At 57.0% G+C, this 17,878-nt stretch overlaps 1 protein-coding gene across 22 annotated transcripts in view; it reads right to left on the reverse strand.

Moving 5' to 3' along the window:
* The window catches only part of NFASC (neurofascin), an 80,397-nt gene extending 63,172 nt beyond the window's left edge, over positions 1-17,225 (reverse strand). For 7 of the 22 annotated variants that reach the window (XR_005703999.2, XM_040085921.2, XM_040085920.2 and 4 more), the window contains exons 1-5: positions 17,050-17,224; positions 2,774-2,985; positions 1,880-1,897; positions 965-1,070; positions 155-351 (exon numbers count right to left, since the gene is read on the reverse strand). Coding sequence is in view for 21 of the 22 variants with exons in the window: in XM_040085921.2 (XP_039941855.1) it covers positions 155-351; positions 965-1,070; positions 1,880-1,897; positions 2,774-2,867 (415 nt within the window). In the remaining variant the exon portion in view is untranslated. Of the gene's footprint in view, positions 1-154; positions 352-964; positions 1,071-1,879; positions 1,898-2,773; positions 2,986-3,954; positions 4,045-5,450; positions 5,555-14,578; positions 14,598-16,421; positions 16,515-17,049 lie in introns of those variants that run through there. The other 15 variants (XM_058423495.1, XM_040085905.2, XM_058423502.1 and 12 more) reach the window with 10 other exon arrangements.
* Positions 17,226-17,878: the final 653 nt, after the last annotated feature.

Raw genomic sequence — 17,878 nt, forward strand, 5'->3', positions numbered from 1 at the left:
GTCTCTTCTCTCCGCTCTCTCAGCTGGGAGCTGGATCAGAGGAACCTCTGCGAAAATCTCTTGTCTGTGTGTGATTTCTTTGTGTTTCACGGTGACATCCGAGCTCCGGATATTCCCCCCAAACCTCCTGCCCCGCATCCCGGGGATCACTCACTGGACACCTGGAGGTGGATTTTGCTGGACAGCGCCGTTCCGTAGTCGTTCCGGGCGAAGCACTGGTACTCGCCCTCGTAGTCGTCGGGCCGGCCGCCGCTGTGGAAGTCGATGACCAAGGTCCCGGATCTCCTCCTCATGGACACCTTGGGATCCTTGGCCACGTTGAAGAACTTCCCGTTCCGCGTCCAGGAGAAGCTGGAACGGCAGGGAAACGCCGGGTCAGGGACCGTTCCCGGAGAGGTCCTCACCTGCGCCGTGCCAGCGCTGGATGGGATGGGATCATGGGATGGGATCCATGGGATGGGATGGGATCAATGGGATGGGATCCATGGGATGGGATCCATGGGATGGGATCCATGGGATGGGATCATGGGATGGGATGGGATCCATGGGATGGGATGGGATCCATGGGATGGGATCATGGGATGGGATCAATGGGATGGGATCATGGGATGGGATGGGATGGGATCCATGGGATGGGATCCATGGGATGGGATCCATGGGGTGGGATGGGATGGGATGCAGTGGGATGGGATGGGATCCATGGGATGGGATGGGATCCATGGGATGGGATGGGATCATGGGATGGGATCCATGGGATGGGATGGGATCATGGGATGGGATCCATGGGGTGGGATGGGATGGGATGGGATGGGATGGGATGGGATGGGATGGGATCCATGGGATGGGATCCATGGGATGGGATCCATGGGATGGGATGGGATGGGACGGGACTGGATGGGACGGGAGGCTGGAGCGGCTGGAGCAGCTCCGAGGGATGCGGGATCAGGGCTGGGAATGCGCTCACATGGGAACGGGATTGCCTTTGGCTTCGCACTCAATGAAGATGTTGTCCCTGGGATCCACGATGTAATCCTTGATGGATTGCTTGGTGATGGTGGGGGGCTGCGGCACTGCAGGGAAAGGGAAACCCGTGAGGAACGCGGCGAGATCCCTCTGCGCCGTCCCGCAGCAATTCCTGCCGGGATCTCAGCTCCTTCCCCCGGCTGGGTGGGATCTGGAGCTGAATCCTGAGGCAATTCCTGTGAATTCCCTGAATTCGTCACCTCTCGGAGCACCATCACCGTATCCAGGCTCCCGTCAGGCACCCAAAAACCCCAATTCCCTCTCCGGGCCTTGGGAATGTCGCAGTTCCAGCCTCCTGTTCCCACAGGAATTCCCAGTGGGAATTCACCCAGGACCTGGGGCTCAGGAGGGGCTGGGCCAGGGATCCTGAGACATTCCAACCCCAACGACGGCTCCAAAGGAGCTCAGTCCGGAATTCAGGAGGGCAGGGATGGAAAAGGGGACACAGGAACCCCACGGCCAGAACAGGACCCAGATCCCATCTCCCGGGATGGAGATCCAGGGCTGTTCCCTCATCCCCTGAGATCCAGGGACGCTCCCAACACCTCGGGGTGCGGGGCTGAGCCTGCCCCAGGTGCCAGCAGGGGATTCCTGCCCTTCTCCGAACCCAAACCCCGCAGGGAAAACCTTTCCATGGCAAACACAGCCCGGCTGCTGCTCCGGGGACAGCTGGGAGCTCTTCCCAAAGCTGCTCCAGCCTTTCCACGCCTTTCCCAACCGGGATGGGTGGGAAAAGTGGCTGAGAAGGGGCCAGGTGCCCCTTGTGCCACCACAGCCGCCGCCAGCTCCCGCTGAGGGACCCCGGAGCGGGACTGGGGACGAGGACACGGCCACCAGGAGCGGAGGGAATACTTACATTCGCTCTGGATATTTGCTGTTATTCCCAAAGGGAAAGCATCGAGGGGGGAAAAAAAACAGGGTGTTAATTCAGGGACGGCCCTGATCCCAGCAGAGCCAGAAAACAAATCCAGGGGGTTTGTGCAGGCCTTGGAAACACTACACATTAAAAAAAAAAACAACAAAACCCTTTTCTTTGCGATTCCAGAGAGGAAAACCCAGGTGTGGAGGAGGAAATCCAAATGTGGAGGAGGAAACTCAAATGTGGAGGAGGAAATCCAAATGTGGAGGAGGAAATCCAAATGTGGAGGAGGAAATCCAAATGTGGAGGAGGAAACTCAAATGTGGAGGAGGAAACTCAAATGTGGAGGAGGAAACTCAAATGTGGAGGAGGAAATCCAAATGTGGAGGAGGAAACTCAAATGTGGAGGAGGAAACTCAAATGTGGAGGAGGAAACTCAAATGTGGAGGAGGAAACTCAAATGTGGAGGAGGAAATCCAAATGTGGAGGAGGAAATCCAAATGTGGTGGAGGAAATCCAAATGTGGAGGAGGAAACTCAAATGTGGAGGAGGAAACTCAAATGTGGAGGAGGAAACTCAAATGTGGAGGAGGAAATCCAAATGTGGAGGAGGAAACTCAAATGTGGAGGAGGAAACTCAAATGTGGACGAGAAAATCCAAATGTGGAGGAGGAAACTCAAATGTGGAGGGGAGAAAACTCAAATGTGGCGGAGGAAACTCAAATGTGGAGGAGAAAACTCAAATGTGGAGGAGAAAACTCAAATGTGGAGGAGAAAATCCAAATGTGGAGGAGGAAATCCACCCGGGATGTTCCCACCTTCATCCCACCTCCTCCCCACCCCAGCCAGGAATTTTTGGGAAGGGAGTGGAGAGGATAAATCCCAAACTCACAGTCCAGGGGGACCTCGATGGCACTGACGAGCTGCTGGAGGCAGAGGACGAAGGCAATTCCGGAGCAAGTGACTTGGGCTCTCCTCGGGATCATCTTGGCGCTTCCCTGGGCGGCCTCAGGACCTTGGGATGTCCCTGGGGGTGGATTTGGGATGTCCCTGGGGGTGGATTTGGGATGTCCCTGGGGGTGGCACGTCCAGAGGGATCCTCAGCTGGGAAAAAAAAAAAAACAAAACCAACCCCAAAGTCACCTCACTGAGCCAATCCCGGTGTTTTCCCTCTGGAAACTTCGGGAACGCGGCGTTTCCGCACAAAAAAATCATGGGAATGGGGCCAGGAATGGCGTCCAGGATTTGGGGAACACGTGGGAACAGCTCCCCTGAGCCCGGGATTGTCCTGCTGGAAGGATTTATGGGATTGTTTGGGCTCTGGTCCTGCAGTGAGTGCCCAGGGATGGAGAGAAAATTCCTGGAAGCAGTGGGATCCAAGTGGAGCCCGTGGGACGGAATATAAAAGCGGATTTGCTGTTTAAAAAAATCAATAATATTTGTATTTTATACATCCCTGTGGGCCCCCAACTGAAACAGGGCTGCAAAAAACCCGGGAATATCAGGAGGAAACGAAACTCCAGACGATTTCCGAGCTGTAAAAGCACCACGGAATCTCCAGCCCGAACCCTTGGGCAGAATCCCGGACGATCCAGGATGATCCGTAGGATGGCACGGAGCAGCGCTGCCTGGGAGCGAGGAAAACCACACAGGGAATTCATCCCCTGGAAAATGCCAGGCTCCTCCAGGCTCCTCCAGGCTCCTCCAGGGCCCCTTTGTCCGGAGCAGATGTGGGCAGCGGGAACAATCCCGGGAACCATCCCCGGGAACAATTCCTGCGCCTGTAGGTGGGCGCTGGAGAACACAGCCCGGCATTGTCCCGGGAATTCTCCCGGCACCGAGGCTGGAGCTGCCGCAGGGATCGGGGACATTCCGAGCCGGGGGTGCCGGAGTCGGGAGGGGAGAAGCTTTTCCCTAAAATCAGCGGGTTTTTTCCCGGCGTTTCTTTTTTTTTTGCCGCACAGAAAGGATCTGACTCCAGCCCGAAAAGCAGGAAAAATCCTGCGGGCTCATCCCTGCATCCCAAAGGGAGCGGCGGGGAGGGGAAGGGGCGGGTGGGGTTGGGTCCCTCACCAGCAGCACCAGGCTGGGCCCTGCCCTGCTCCTCAGAATTCCATGGAATTCCCTCTTTTCTGCCTCCAGGATCCGAAATCAGCGATCCGTGGAGACAGCTCCTCTCCCTGCAGAAATTCCCAGGGAGATCCCGCCCCGGCGCCGGCCAGGACACGGATCCCGCTCCAGGGGATTTGGCCCCAAGACATCCTGCTGTCAGAATTCCCAAAATCCCCACAAACAGCAGCGCCTGGAATGTTCCCTGGTCCCCTGGGATCCCACTGGCTGCAGGAGCCACTCTGAGGACGGGCTGGAATTCCTTTATTCCCACTTCATATAATGAGATTTTTTTGGGGGGGATAACAATGGGAAAAATCCCTTCCCTACACCCCCAGCTCCTGGAAAACAACCCCAGCTCCCAGAGCAGGAAATGGGAAGCGAAGGGAATCTGGGCTTGGAATTCAATAAAATTAAAGGGTGAGGGGTTGGATTTAATCAGCTCACTGGGAGCAGCAGGACGCTCCCAGCAGCTGCTGGGTTTTTATCCCAGTTTTTTTCCCCGATTTATCCCGATTTACGGCTGCAGGAGGAACAGCAAAACTTTGGGAATTGCTGCTCCCAGGGAGGGAAAATCATCCACAGCCCTCCTGACACTGGGATTCTTAACTGGGAAAAAAAAATCCACACGGTGGCTGAATCAGGATGAGATTGGTTTGGGAGGAACAAGGAAAGGAAGTGAGGGGGAAAAATAGGGAAAATCCAGGTGGGAAAGGGAAAAGTTTGGTGCCCCCCGGGGCCGTCCCTGGCCGGACACTGGGGCTGCTCCAGCGCCATTTCTCCAGGGATCCCGAGAGAAAATCCCAAAGAATCTGGGGGGCGGTGACTCAGGGACAGCCCTTGTCCTGTTCCTGATGGGGCAGCAAATCCCACCCTGGCAAATCCCACACCGGAAAATCCCATCCTGGAAAATCCCATCCCGGAAAATCCCATCCCGGAAAATCCCACACCAGCAAATCCCATCCTGGAAAATCCCATCCCGGAAAATCCCACCCTGGAAAATCCCATCCCACCCTGGCAAATCCCATCCTGGAAAATCCCACACCAGCAAATCCCATCCTGGAAAATCCCATCCCGGCAAATCTCACCCCGGCAAATCCCACCCCGGCAAATCCCATCCTGGAAAATCCCATCCCACCCTGGCAAATCCCATCCTGGAAAATCCCACACCAGCAAATCCCATCCTGGAAAATCCGACCCCGGCAAATCCCATCCTGGAAAATCCCACCCCGGCAAATCCCATCCCGGCAAATCCCACCCCGGCAAATCCCATCCTGGAAAATCTCATCCCGGCAAATCCCATCCCGGCAAATCCCATCCCGGCAAATCCCACCCCGGCAAATCCCATCCCGGCAAATCCCACCCCGGGAAATCCCACCCCGGGAAATCCCATCCTGGAAAATCCCATCCCGACCCCCGGCAGCCGAGGGCGGGCGGAGGTGGCACCGTGCCATTGTCACCTCCTTTCCAGGGCCATCCATCCCGCGCTGCTCCCAGAAATCCCTGGGATCCGGAGGCATTCCTGGCGACATCTGGCCCCGGGATCAGCCAAGGGTGGGAAAACAACCCCGGGATGGATCCGGAGCCTCTGGAAAATCTTCCCGGCTCCCAGCCCCGCTCCTGCCGCCGGGGGAGATCCTGGAGCCGGGCTTGGAGCAGCCTGAGCCTCTCCAAGGATGGGAATGTTTGGAAAAGCTGTGGGATTTCTGGGGTCCCTGGGAGTCCCCTCCCACTCGGGATATTCCAGGATTTTGTGAGTAAAATGATGGATGCGGCGCCCAGAGAGAGGAAAACTCCACATTTCTCCAATCGCACGGAGCTGGGAGAGGGCTTGGCCGGAATTCCCTTCCCTGCTGGAAGCTGCTCCACGCCTGGGATGTCTGTTCCCATGGGAAATCCACTCCGGGAAGTCGGGACACTTGGAATTCCTCTCCAGTGCGAGAGGAGCCCTGGGACGCGGGAACAGCAGATCCTGAGCCCATCCTTAGATCCCAGACCCGGATCTCCCTCCTGCCGGGGGCATCAGGCACGGCTGATCCCGGGGGGAGCTGATTTATCCCAGTGGGATCTGGTTTATCCCAGTGGGATCTGGTTTATCCCAGTGGGATCTGGTTTATCCCAGCGGGAACCGACTGATCCCAGGGGGAGCTGATTTATCCCACTGGGAACTGATTTATCCCACTGGGAACTGATTTATCCCTGTGGGAACTGATTTATCCCATTGGGATCTGGTTTATCACAGTGGGAACTGATTTGATCCCATTCCCACTTCTTATCCCAGGAATTGTGACAGCCCTCGAGGACATTTTCTGCAGGAATGGGATGAAATCCCAAATTTATTCATTCCCCAGAGTTGGGAATGAGGAGGGCAAACCCCTTCCCTGCTGTTTCCCACCATTCCCTGTTTTTTTTCCTCACCATTCCCTGCTGTTTCCCACCATTCCCTGTTTTTTTTCCTCACCATTCCCTGTTCTTTTTCCTCACCATTCCCTGTTTTTTTTTCCTCACCATTCCCTGTTTTTTTTTCCTCACCATTCCCTGTTCTTTTTCCTCACCATTCCCTGTTTTTTTTCCTCACCATTCCCTGCTGTTTCCCACCATTCCCTGTTTTTTTCCTCACCATTCCCTGTTTTTTTTTCCTCACCATTCCCTGGTTTTTTCCCCTCACCATTCCCTGCTGTTTCCCACCATTCCCTGCTTTTTCCTCACCATTCCCTGGCATTTCTCACAACTTTTCCCGTCGCCCTTTGCCACTCGCTCATCAAATCCCGGTGTCACCACCTCTCCATCTGCCTCCGGAATGGGAACAAATTAATTGGGAGAAGCTTTTGGCTCTGGGATAATGAAGTTGGCACAAGCCCAGCTCAGGAGGGAGCCCAGGGATGCCGTGGTCAAGAATTCCATAAAAAACAAAAGGGAATTAAAACCCTAAATTGGAATTTAGGGTTTCCTTGGAAAAGGTGGAAGGGTGGGGGGACGGATTGAGCCGGGGATGAATGAAGGGAGGGGTTTTATCCACCAAAACTTCCCAAAATCCCTGGAAAAGGTGGAATCCGTGTCCTGCAAATCCTTGGAAGCACAAATCTCCCCTTGCTGACACCGCTGGAAGCGGGAGGGAAAATCCACAGGAAAATCACGGAGTTTAAAGTCAAGGAAAAAAAAACAAAGGAAAGGGAAATTTCAATATTTAGCTCCTCCCACCTCATCTCCGATCCACCAAAGTTTCCTGCTGGGAATGTGCAATGGAAAAAGCGTGAAAATCCATTAAAACCCCGGAGCTGAGGGAAACAAAGAGCAGGGGTTGGGAATGAGGGTTGGATCAGCAAATTCCTTGAATTCTGCACGTTGGAATTGGAGCTGGAATGTCCAATTTTAGTAAAATACCGAGAAGGTTTTCCATGAAAAATTCAGGAGAGGAGGAAGGATCCCACCCCTGGCACAGCTCAGGCACAGGATCCGGGCACAACCTGTCCCAAAAAAACACATTCCAAGATTTTCCCTGCCTCCCCCAGGATCATGTGGGAATGTGGAGCGTGTCCCGCCTCGGCTGAGCTGATGTGGGAGATCGGGAATCTCCCTCACGTGGTTTTGGGATGGATTTCCCTCCCTTTTTCCAAGATCAAGAGGGAACGAGTGCTCAGAGGGCAGAAAAACCGGAATTTCCGTGCGGGAGGGATGAACCCCACAGGATCCAGGCACAAAACCCCTTCTGGATGTCAGGGAATCCCACAGAAAGCTTGGAGCGTCCCTGAGGGATTCCAAGCCCCTTTTTTGGGGATTTTCCCATTTTCCCAATCCTTTTCCTGCCGCTCTCCCGCATCCCTCAGGATCGCATCCCTCGCCGGCGGCCATGGCAACACCAATCCGTGCGGGAAAGGGGAAGAATCCGGAAAATTATTCATGAGGAATGCGGGAGAGCTGGGAGCCGACCCTCTGGAAGCTGCTCCTGCCCAGAGAAAGCCCCTCCTGGGCATTCCCATCGGGAAAACGCTCCTGGTTTATTATTCAGAAGGGAGAAGATTCCTGTTTGTTGTTGTTGTTGGGCTTAATTAGGAGGAAAAATCTTCCTGGAGGAATCCTTGGTGGTCCCAAGCCTGCTCCCAGCCCCCTTCCCGCTCCTCTGCTCCAGCTTTTCCAGAGCCTCGGAGCAGCAGGAGGGTTTGGGAAGCGGAGCGGGCAAAGCCTGGCTCCAAAGCCATGGAATTGTCCCATTCCCAGCAGGAGGACGGCGTTTATTCCCTTCTCCCGAGGGAAATCCCCGTTTCCCTCTAAGATTTTCCACATCCTGGAAAGGACACCCTGAGCCCTCCACATCATCCAAAAATCCCCGTTTCCCTCTATGATTTTCCACATCCTGGAAAGGACACCCTGAGCTCCCCACATCCCAAAAAAATCCCCGTTTCCCTCTAAGATTTTCCACATCCCAAAAAATCCCCGTTTCCCTCTCGCTGCCCTCCCCGCAGTGATCCCGGCTGTCCCAACCCCTCCATCCCGTAATCCCAACTTTCTCCGTCCTTCCCTCCTTTCTCCCTTTTCCTGCTTTTTCCCGGCGGGAACAATGGAGCCGTGGCAGCGGACACTGCCCGCTCTGTGCCCGAGTGCCAGCCCGGGCCTGTCCCCGTGTCCCCGTCTCCTCGTGTTCCTGTGTCCCTGTGTCCCCGTGTCCCTGTGTCCCTGTGTCCCTGTATCCCTGTGTCCCCGTGTCCCTGTATCCCCATGTCCCTGTATCCCTGTGTCCCTGTGTCCCCGTGTCCCCGTGTCCCCGTGTCCCTGTGTCCCTGTATCCCTGTGTCCCCGTGTCCCTGTATCCCTGTGTCCCTGTATCCCTGTATCCCTGTGTCCCTGTGTCCCTGTGTCCCCGTGTCCCTGTGTCCTGTGTCCCTGTGTCCCTGTGTCCCTGTGTCCCTGTGTCCCTGTGTCCCTGTGTCCCCGTGTCCCTGTGTCCCTGTGTCCCTGTGTCCCTGTGTCCCTGTGTCCCTGTGTCCCTGTCCCTGTGTTCCCGTGTCCCTGTGTCCTGTATCCCTGTGTCCCTGTATCCCTGTGTCCCCGTGTCCCCGTGTCCCTGTGTCCCTGTATCCCTGTGTCCCCGTGTCCCTGTATCCCTGTGTCCCTGTGTCCCTGTATCCCTGTATCCCTGTGTCCCTGTGTCCCTGTGTTCCCGTGTCCCCATGTCCCCGTGTCCCCGTGTCCCTGTGTCCCCGTGTCCCCATGTCCCCGTGTCCCCGTGTCCCCGTGTCCCCATGTCCCTCTGTCCCCATGTCCCCATGTCCCTCTGTCCCCGTGTCCCCGTGTCCCTCTGTCCCCGTGTCCCTGTGTCTCCGTGTCCTGTATCCCTGGAACTCTGGAGCCTCTCCCGGCTCAGGTTTCCAGGGAACGGGATCCCAAATCCTCCCGAGGCCCGCGCTGCCCATCCCACTGCGGATGCAGCCGTGCCATCTGCTCTCCCGCATCCCAGCAGCTGCTCGGGATCAATCCCAAACATCCCAGCCCCTTTTCCCCGGCAGGAGGGCGGGAGCTGCTCTTCCCTTGGGAACCGGGGGTTGGTTTTGCTTCCCGGGGCTTCCATCCCCGGCTGCTCCTGGATATCCCTGTTTGTCACCTCGCTCTGCTTCGGAAGAGGAATTCTGAGAACCACCCACGGATGGGAATTCCCGGGAAGTGGGAATCTCAAATCCCATTCCCACCTCCATCCCAAATCCAGGATTCGGGTCAAAACCCTGCCGGGGACACTCAGAACAGCCCAAATTCCCCCCAGCTCAGCCGTGCCACTCCCAGGGAATCATTCCCAGCCCCATCCCAACCCCGGGCCTGTCCACAAAGGCTGGAAAAGGGAGACAAAGGAGCCGGGAATCTCTGGGATCAAACATTCGGGAGCAGCCTGCTGCCCTGGGCCGGGGCCAGCTCAGCCTGGCAGCTGTCACCAGGTCAACCAAAAATCCCCAGGCGGCTCCCAGCTGCTGGGATGGCCGGGAATAAATCCCTGGGGAGCGCCAGCAGCCGGATCCCGGAGCTGTCGGCAGGGAACGGCAGCCTGGGACACGCAAAATCGGGTTTTGAAGGACATCCGGGGAAAATCCGCCCTCTGGAATGAGCGCTTGTGGTGCTGGATGTAAAAAAAACCCCCCGTGGATGAATTCGGCTGAATTCCAGCTTTTCTGGGAATCCGGGGGGAGCGCTGAGGTCCGACAGGGAGTTTGGGGTTTCAGGGTGTTTTGGGTTAGAATCGGAGATTTTCAGATACAGGGGAAGAAGGAAATGGGATTATCCTTTCGTGGAGTGGATTTGAGGTGGGATCACGGAATGTTCCCGTGGGGAGGGGGATTAAAGATCCGGCAGTGCCACCACAGGGACAACTCCCACCGTCCCTGCCGGCTCCAGCCCGGCCTGCGACATTCCAAGGACGGGCCAGACATGGGAATTCTCTGGGAATTCCATCCCAGGGCCTCCCCACCCTCACAGGGAAGAATTCTTCCCAGCATCCCACACAACATTCCCCTCTTTCAGCCTGCACCCATCCCCTTGTCCCGTCACCCCAATTCCTGCTGCAGATTCCCTTTTCCTTCCTCGTAACTCCTTCAGATCCCAAAGTCTCCACAGAAATCAAACCCTGAGGATTCCACACAAATCAAATCCCGAGGTTTCCACACAAATTGAACCCCGAGGTTTCCACACAAATTGAACCCCGAAGTCTCCACAAGTCAAATCCCGATTTCCCCACACACTCAATCCCGATTTCCCCACAAACCCCAAATCCCGATTTCCCCACACCCCCCAATCCCGATTTCCCCGCACACCAAATCCCGATTTCCCCACACACACCCCAGTCCCGATTTCCCCGCACACCCAACCCCGATTTTCCCGCACAGCATTCCCTTCTCCCGGCTGCCCGTTCCCACCACGCTCCGCCTGTCCCCGGTGTCCCCTGGCACGTGCCGGCGGCACAAAGCTCCCTCCTGTCCCCGCGCTCCTCCCGCTCCCAGCTGGAATTGCCTCCAGCCCATCCCAGAGGAGATCCCAACAAGGAGCCTTTGTGGACGGCTCTGCCGGGAATGTCCAAGCCAGATTTCGGGAATGTGACACCACCGAGGGACGGGAGCTTCTCCCGAGCCCCGCGCTCCATCGGCCGGGCTCACAGAGGCGCCTTTATCTCGCACGGAGCGGGAGCGGGATCGGGATCGGGATCGGGAGCGATCCCGGCCCCCACAAGCAGGGCTGTGTCTGTAAATCCAGCGCAGCTGATCCTGGATAGCCTGGAAAAGGACGGAGGGGCTTCGGGAAGAGGGGGGAAAACGGAAAAGCTGGAGCAGAAGTCATCCAAGAACACGGAAAATGAGGGAAATGAGGTTGGAAAGGGATTCCCTCCGGGGCGGGAAGGAATCCAGACCTGCCCGATAGGATCTGACAAAGATTGGAAGGGAATCCGAGCCCTGGATGGATCCTGGGGGGTTTCAAATTCCAGGGAATATTTTGGGAAGAGCAGACGAAACCCAAGGGAAGAGCCTGTGGGAATGGCAGATCTTCACCCGGGCAAAAGGGAAGGGCGGGATTATTCCCCTGCCCACCGGATGGGGAAATATCCAGTAAAACCTGCCGGGAATATCCAATAAAACCTGCCGGGAATATCCAATAAAACCTGCCGGGAATATCCAATAAAAGCCGCTCCTACAAGGATGGGCAGCCAAGATTGGTCCAGGAGGAGAAAAATCCCCAAATCCACACGAAGAGGGAGCTCCCAAAAATCCCGGAGGCAGCCGGATCCCTGAACAATTCCAGCTGGGATTACCTCAGGAGGTCACCACCGTCGGAGCGGGATCAGCCCTGAACCCGGCCCAGCCGAGCCAGGCTTTACCCAGCCGGGGTTTAAAACCTGTCCTAAATCCTGGAGACCGCCCGGCTCCCAAACTCCAGCCTAAAAACCTCGCTGGAGATGGGAAAGGGAGAATTCCCACATTCCCTGCATTCTGCCGTTCCAACGGATCCCTGATTTCCCTTTGGATCTTGGGTTCCAGTGGCAACAGGGATTTGGGAACTCAGGGAATAACGTGGAGTTCCCAAATCCCCAGGAGGGGCTTCAGCACCCTGGAGAGCAGCTGGATCCAAGAGGATCCTTTTCCCTCCCACGGACATTCCCGGCCTCGGCATTCCCAGGTTTTTCCAGAGGATTCGTGGCTGCCCATCCCTGGGAGTGTCCAAGGCCAGCTTGGAGCAAGCTGGAATAGGGGAATGGGATGAGCTTTGATTTTCCAGCCCGGATTATTCCATGATTCCGCAGCTCTTTGGCCTCGGGGGTCCTTGGGATAACCAGGAAAAGGGAACAACTCAGAGGGAAAAAGGGAATTTTGGTGCATTTTCCACGGATCCAAGGAGAACCTTCCTGCCCTCCCAGCTCCCGCTGGAGCTGCCAGCCCGGCCCGCCCGTGCCAGGAGATTTCAGGAGGAATTTGGGATTCGGGCTGACAGAGCCGCGGGATCGGATTCCGACTGTCCCTGGGAAAACGAGCGAAATCCCGCTGCCAAGGAGGCGGAAAGTGGCGGAAAAGCTGCCAGGAATTCCAACGAAGCTCCGGCTTCACCTTGCTCCAGCCCCGGGGGTTGTGCTCCTGCTTTCCCACTCCCCGTCAGGATCCAGGTTTGCTTCCAGAGGAGCGAAAGGAACATCCCAGAATCCAGGATGGATTCATCAGCTCTTCCCAAGCCTGGACTGAGCAAAGCTCCCTCTCCCCTTTGGATGCTCCTCTGGAAAACTGGGAATGCACCAACCCCTTGCTCTGGCGTCTCAGGCAGAGGAACGGCAGGAAAAAAATTCCCAAATTTTCCTTTGGAGGGAAATTCTCCGTTGTTCCCTCCCTCCTGTGCCCTTTGGATGCTCCCTGAGGAAAACGGGGCCGGATCTCAAAGCGCCGGGATGAGATCCAAAGGAACTTAAGGAGGCGTTGTCAGGAATTCCTGCCCACCCAAACTCATCCCATTTTTTGTTTTTTTGTTTTTTTCCCGTGGATAATCCCGCTCCTCCGATCTCATTAAGTGGGAACGGCGATCCCGATAAGCCGAGGGATAAATCCTCCTCTTTTTTAATCCGTAATAACCCAGCCCGGTTTCCTTCAGCTCGGGATTAAAGGAAAAAGGAAAAGGGAGGGGGGGGACGGGGATTACGGAACGTTTGAACTTCCAGCAGGTTCATCCCGAGCTGGAATCCCTGGAATTACGCGATAATTATCCCGGACAGCCTGGAAAGGGACCAACAGGCTTCGGGAAGAGGAACGGAAAAGCTGGAGCAGAAGGTGATCCAACGGACACGGGAAATGAGGGAGATGAGGTAGGAAAGGGATTCCCTCGGGGGCAGGAAGGAATCCAGACCTCCCTGACAGGATCTGATGAAATCGTAACGGAATCCAAGCCCTGGATGGATCCTGGCGGGTTTTAGGAATGCTTTGGGAAGGGCAAACAAAACCCGAGGAATAAAGGGAAGTGCCAGAGATTTTTTTCCCTTTTTTTTTTTTTTTTTTTTTTTTTTAGGAGATTCCTCTCAGGTTTTGCTGTTTAAATCCAAATAAAATCTGATTTTTTATGTTTTTCCCCCAAAATCTGATTTTCTCAATGGGTTTGAATCCTCCCAGTTCGGCTGCTTTTATTCCACCTGAAAATTGTGGGAAGCAGGGAATCCCACAGCTCCCAGAAAGCAAAGAAATGAAGGAATTCTGCCTGAACTCCCAGGTTTTTCTGCCTGGAAATGAAGTTCCGATGGGATTTGGAAGGTTGGTGCTGCCCGGACGAGTAAATTACAGCCCCACAGAAAATCCGCTCCCACATGGAAAACAAATCCAGAAATTCCTGCCGAGCGCTCCCAGATAAAATCAGAGCCTCAGGAACGTCCTGGGAATGTGGCTGTTCCACTTTCCCGGATTCCTCAAACAAATCCCAAGGTTTTCCCTTGGAGACTCCTCCTTCCCCGAGCAAGGGCAGGATGGAGCCGAAAAATTCCAAAGCTCCAGATGGAACCGAAAAATTCCAAAGCTTCGAGTTCCCTTTCCAAGCTCCACCTGCCCAGGTGAGCTCCACTGGCCTTTATCCAGGGAATTTTTCCTCGGAGAACCCATAAAACTCATCTTTATCCAGGAAATATTCCCTTGGAGCATCCCATAACCACCACATTCCTGATGATTTCTGTATCCCTGGATAAACCACTCTTTATCCAGGGAATTTCTCCTCGGAGAATTCCAGAACTTCCCCATTTTTCTCAGCGGGGCTGAGCAGGGACAGGGGGAGGATCCAATCCAGGGCCATGATCCCTGCGGATGATCCCTTTTCCCGAGGTCACCCCCCCTGGGATGAAGCATTGGGATTAAGGATGGCTCCAGCGGGAAGTGAAACTTCCTTAAATCCATTTTTCCCCCTTTTCCCAACAAAGGAAGCACCAACCAAGATCCCTCCTCCTGCTGCCCGTGTCCATCCTTTCCTCACAGTCTTGGGAATCACCGAGAGCTTCCTGGGATGGCGTTCCCACATTCCCACTCCCAATTCCGTTCTCATTCCCAGATTCCCGTTCCCAGGTTCCCATTCGGATCCAGGCTCACTCTGTGGTTCTCACCTGATCCCAACCCTGCTCACCGCTGAGATTTGTACAACCCCACTACACCCAGGAGTATCCCACGAGTATCCTCCTTGGAGCATCCCAAACACCTGCCAGGAGCAAAAAACAGGGGGGAAAAAAAATTCCCAATTTTTCCCGTTATTATTCAATATTTTCTCCCACTTTTGGGAACCTTCATGGCGGAGTTTTTCCAGCGGATTTTGGGGAATTTTATCCCCCCCCCCCCCCAAAAAAAAAACCCCGGAGAGAATTGGAGGAAAAATAAATCCTCATCAATTAATTCAGAAAACTCGGGATGTTCCCCATTCAATCACCGGGATGATTGGATCGGGTTTAGACCAAATCCCTCGGGATGAGGATGAGGGTGGAGCTTTGTTAAGCCCGGAACTAACACAAAGCCAGGCCTGGGTCCCAACTCCTGCGAACAAAGTCACTTTTCCATCTGAACAACTTCCCCCTGTCAGCTGAGCGCTTTTCCATGAATTATTTATGTTGGATTCACGTTACAACCACACGAAAAAAGGAAAAAAAAAAAACAACCGGGAAAAGCAGCGAAGGCCCAGCCTGGATCTGGAAAACGGCAAAATGAAAAACAGAAATCAGGCAGAAAATGCCAAATTTGAGTTTTCTTTCGGGAGGGAAAAAAAACCCAAAAAGTCTTCTTGGAACAAAGCAGCCCCTCGGAGGCTGCCAAAGAGGGGGAGGTTTTCCAGGAGCACGGGGCGGAAAGAAAGGAATCAGCATCCCTGGAAAAGTCACAGGATTCCTGCTTTTGTCCTCGGCAGCTGCCAGGAGCACCCCGGAAACATCGCAGCGCCACAGGATCCATCTTAAAGCAGCCGGGCCTCTGCTGGGCACCTCAGAATCCCGGCTTTTCCCGCAATTCCCGCAATTCCCGCATGCCCCCGGCCCCCGGCGCTGCCCCTCTGCCGGGAACACCCCGGGGTGACTTTGGGGAACGCTCCGGAGCCATCCCAAGGTCCTGACCTTGAGGAAGGGACCCACAGGCAGCGCTCCAAAGGGAAAAGCAAAACCCATCCCGGCCAAGAGGCGCCGGCCGTTCCCGGTTTCACAGGGATGGGGTTTTCTGGGCAAAAGCTCCGTTTTCCCACCCAGAACTCCCCCGGGTGCCGCTGCCAGAGGAACGCGCGTGTTCCCGGCTCCCTGTCCTCCGAGGAGCACCCGAGGCCACGGGAAAGGGAGGATCCTGCTCCATCCCTGCTCCATCCCTGCTCTATCCCTGCTCCAACCCCGCTCCAATCCTGCTCCATCCCTGTCCCATCCCTGCTCCATCCCTGCTTTATCCCTGCTCCATCCCTGCTCCATCCCTGCTCCATCCCTGCTCCATCTCTGCTTTATCCCAGCTCCATCCCCGCTCCAATCCTGCTCCATCCCTGTCCCATCCCTGCTCCATTCCTGCTTCCTTCCTGCTCCATCCCTGCTCCATCCCTGCTCCATCCCTGCTCCATCCCTGCTCCATTCCCTGCTCTGTTCCCGTTCCATCCCTGCTCCATCCCCTCTCCATCCCTGCTCCATCCCTGCTCCATTCCCTGCTCCGTTCCCGTTCCATCCCCGCTCCATCCCTTGCTCCATCCCTGCTTCCTTCCCTGCTCCATCTTCTCCATCCCCTGCTCCATTCCCTCCATCCCTCTCCGCAGGCCCCAGCGCTCCCGCGGCCTCCTCTCCCTCCTCAGCCTCATTCCCGATCTTCTCGCCGCCGTGGGAGCAGCGGGAGCGCCCGTGGGGCCGGGATCCCAATGATTCAGCACTTTCCCCGCCGTTCCCGACGGGAAATCCATGCCCGGGAGCGGCTGCGGGAGGATGCGGATCCCGCACTCACCGCTCTCCGCCGGGGCCCGGCGCTTCCCGGCGCCGCATCCCGAGCCAGGTGCGGGGTATTTTTTTTTTTCCCGATGGATTTTTTCCGGCCCGGGATGTTCTTCCGGAGGGGCAGGAGCGAGGCGCGCTCCCCGCGGGGCTGCGCGGTCACCCCGGGGTCCCCACCCGCCGGGGTTTTGTCACACGCAGGGACGCGGGGCCGTGACGTCAGAGCCAAAAATCCCACCGCGCGCCCCAGATCCCCGCTTCCCGGGGTCCCGGCAGCGAAACCCGGCACATTCCGGGGGTCACCCGGCGGGTTCGGGGCCCCAAATCCGCGCCGGGGACGCGCGGATCCTCCCCATCCCCGGTGCGCAGCCGGGAGCGTCCCCAGAGAGATTCCCGCATCCCGGAGCGTCTCCAGAGAGATTCCCGCATCCCGGAGCGTCCTCCGAAAGATTCCCGCATCCCGGAGCGTCCCCAGAGAGATTCCCGCATCCCGGAGCGTCTCCAGAGAGATTCCCGCATCCCGGAGCGTCCTCAGAGAGATTCCCGCATCCCGGAGCGTCCCCAGAGAGATTCCCGCATCCCGGAGCGTCTCCCGAGCGATTCCCGCATCCCGGAGCGTCCCGGCCCCGCTGTGCCCTTACCCGGAGATGAGGTGCCGCAGCCGGGTTCGGTCCGGGATCGGTCCGGGATCGGTCCGGGTTCAGTCCGGGCTCTGCTCGGGTCCGGTGCGGTTCGGTCCAGGTTCTGCCCGGGCTCGGTCCGGGCTCTGTCCGGGTCCGGTGCGGGTCCGGTGCGCCGCACTGCGCGCTCCCGGGCGCGGCCGCGCCGCACTGCGCGCTCCCGGGCGGGCGGAGAGCGAGCGCGCCCCGGAAGCGGCGGCAGCAGGAGGAGCAGGAGGAGGAGGAGGAGGAGGCAGGGATGGGATTGGGAAGGGATGGGATTGGGAAGGGATTGGGAAGGGACGGGAGGGAGGGAGGGAGGCACGGGCTGGAGGGGATTGGGCTGAGCAGGGGGAGGAGCTCATTAGCGGCGCGTTAATGAGCGGCCGAAGGCGCTGAGCGCTCCCGCGGCCGCAGGCGCAGTCTGGGGACAGAAAGGAGAATTTTGGGCCAGGGGAGGAAGAGGCGGGGGAGCGCCGGGGCTCTGTGACCCCGCAAGGGCCGGGAGCGTCCCCGGGGCCGCCGGGGGACAGCGAGAGCGGCAGCGCCCGGCGCGGGGGGCGACAGCGGCTGCTGGCACCGGTGGCACCGGTGGCACCGATGGCACTGGTGGCGCTGAAAGCACCGGTGGCACTGCTGGCACTGCTGTCACTCGTGGCACTTACGGCACCGGTGGCACTGGTGGCGCTGAAAGCACCGGTGGCACTGGTGGCACTGCCGGCATTGATGGCACTGGTGACACCGCTGGCACTGATGACACCAGTGGCACTGCTGGCACTGCTGGCGTTGCCAGCACCGGTGGCACTGACGA

Source organism: Hirundo rustica, chromosome 24 (genome assembly GCF_015227805.2).
Source record: "Hirundo rustica isolate bHirRus1 chromosome 24, bHirRus1.pri.v3, whole genome shotgun sequence".
In the NCBI taxonomy this organism is placed as follows: domain Eukaryota; kingdom Metazoa; phylum Chordata; class Aves; order Passeriformes; family Hirundinidae; genus Hirundo; species Hirundo rustica.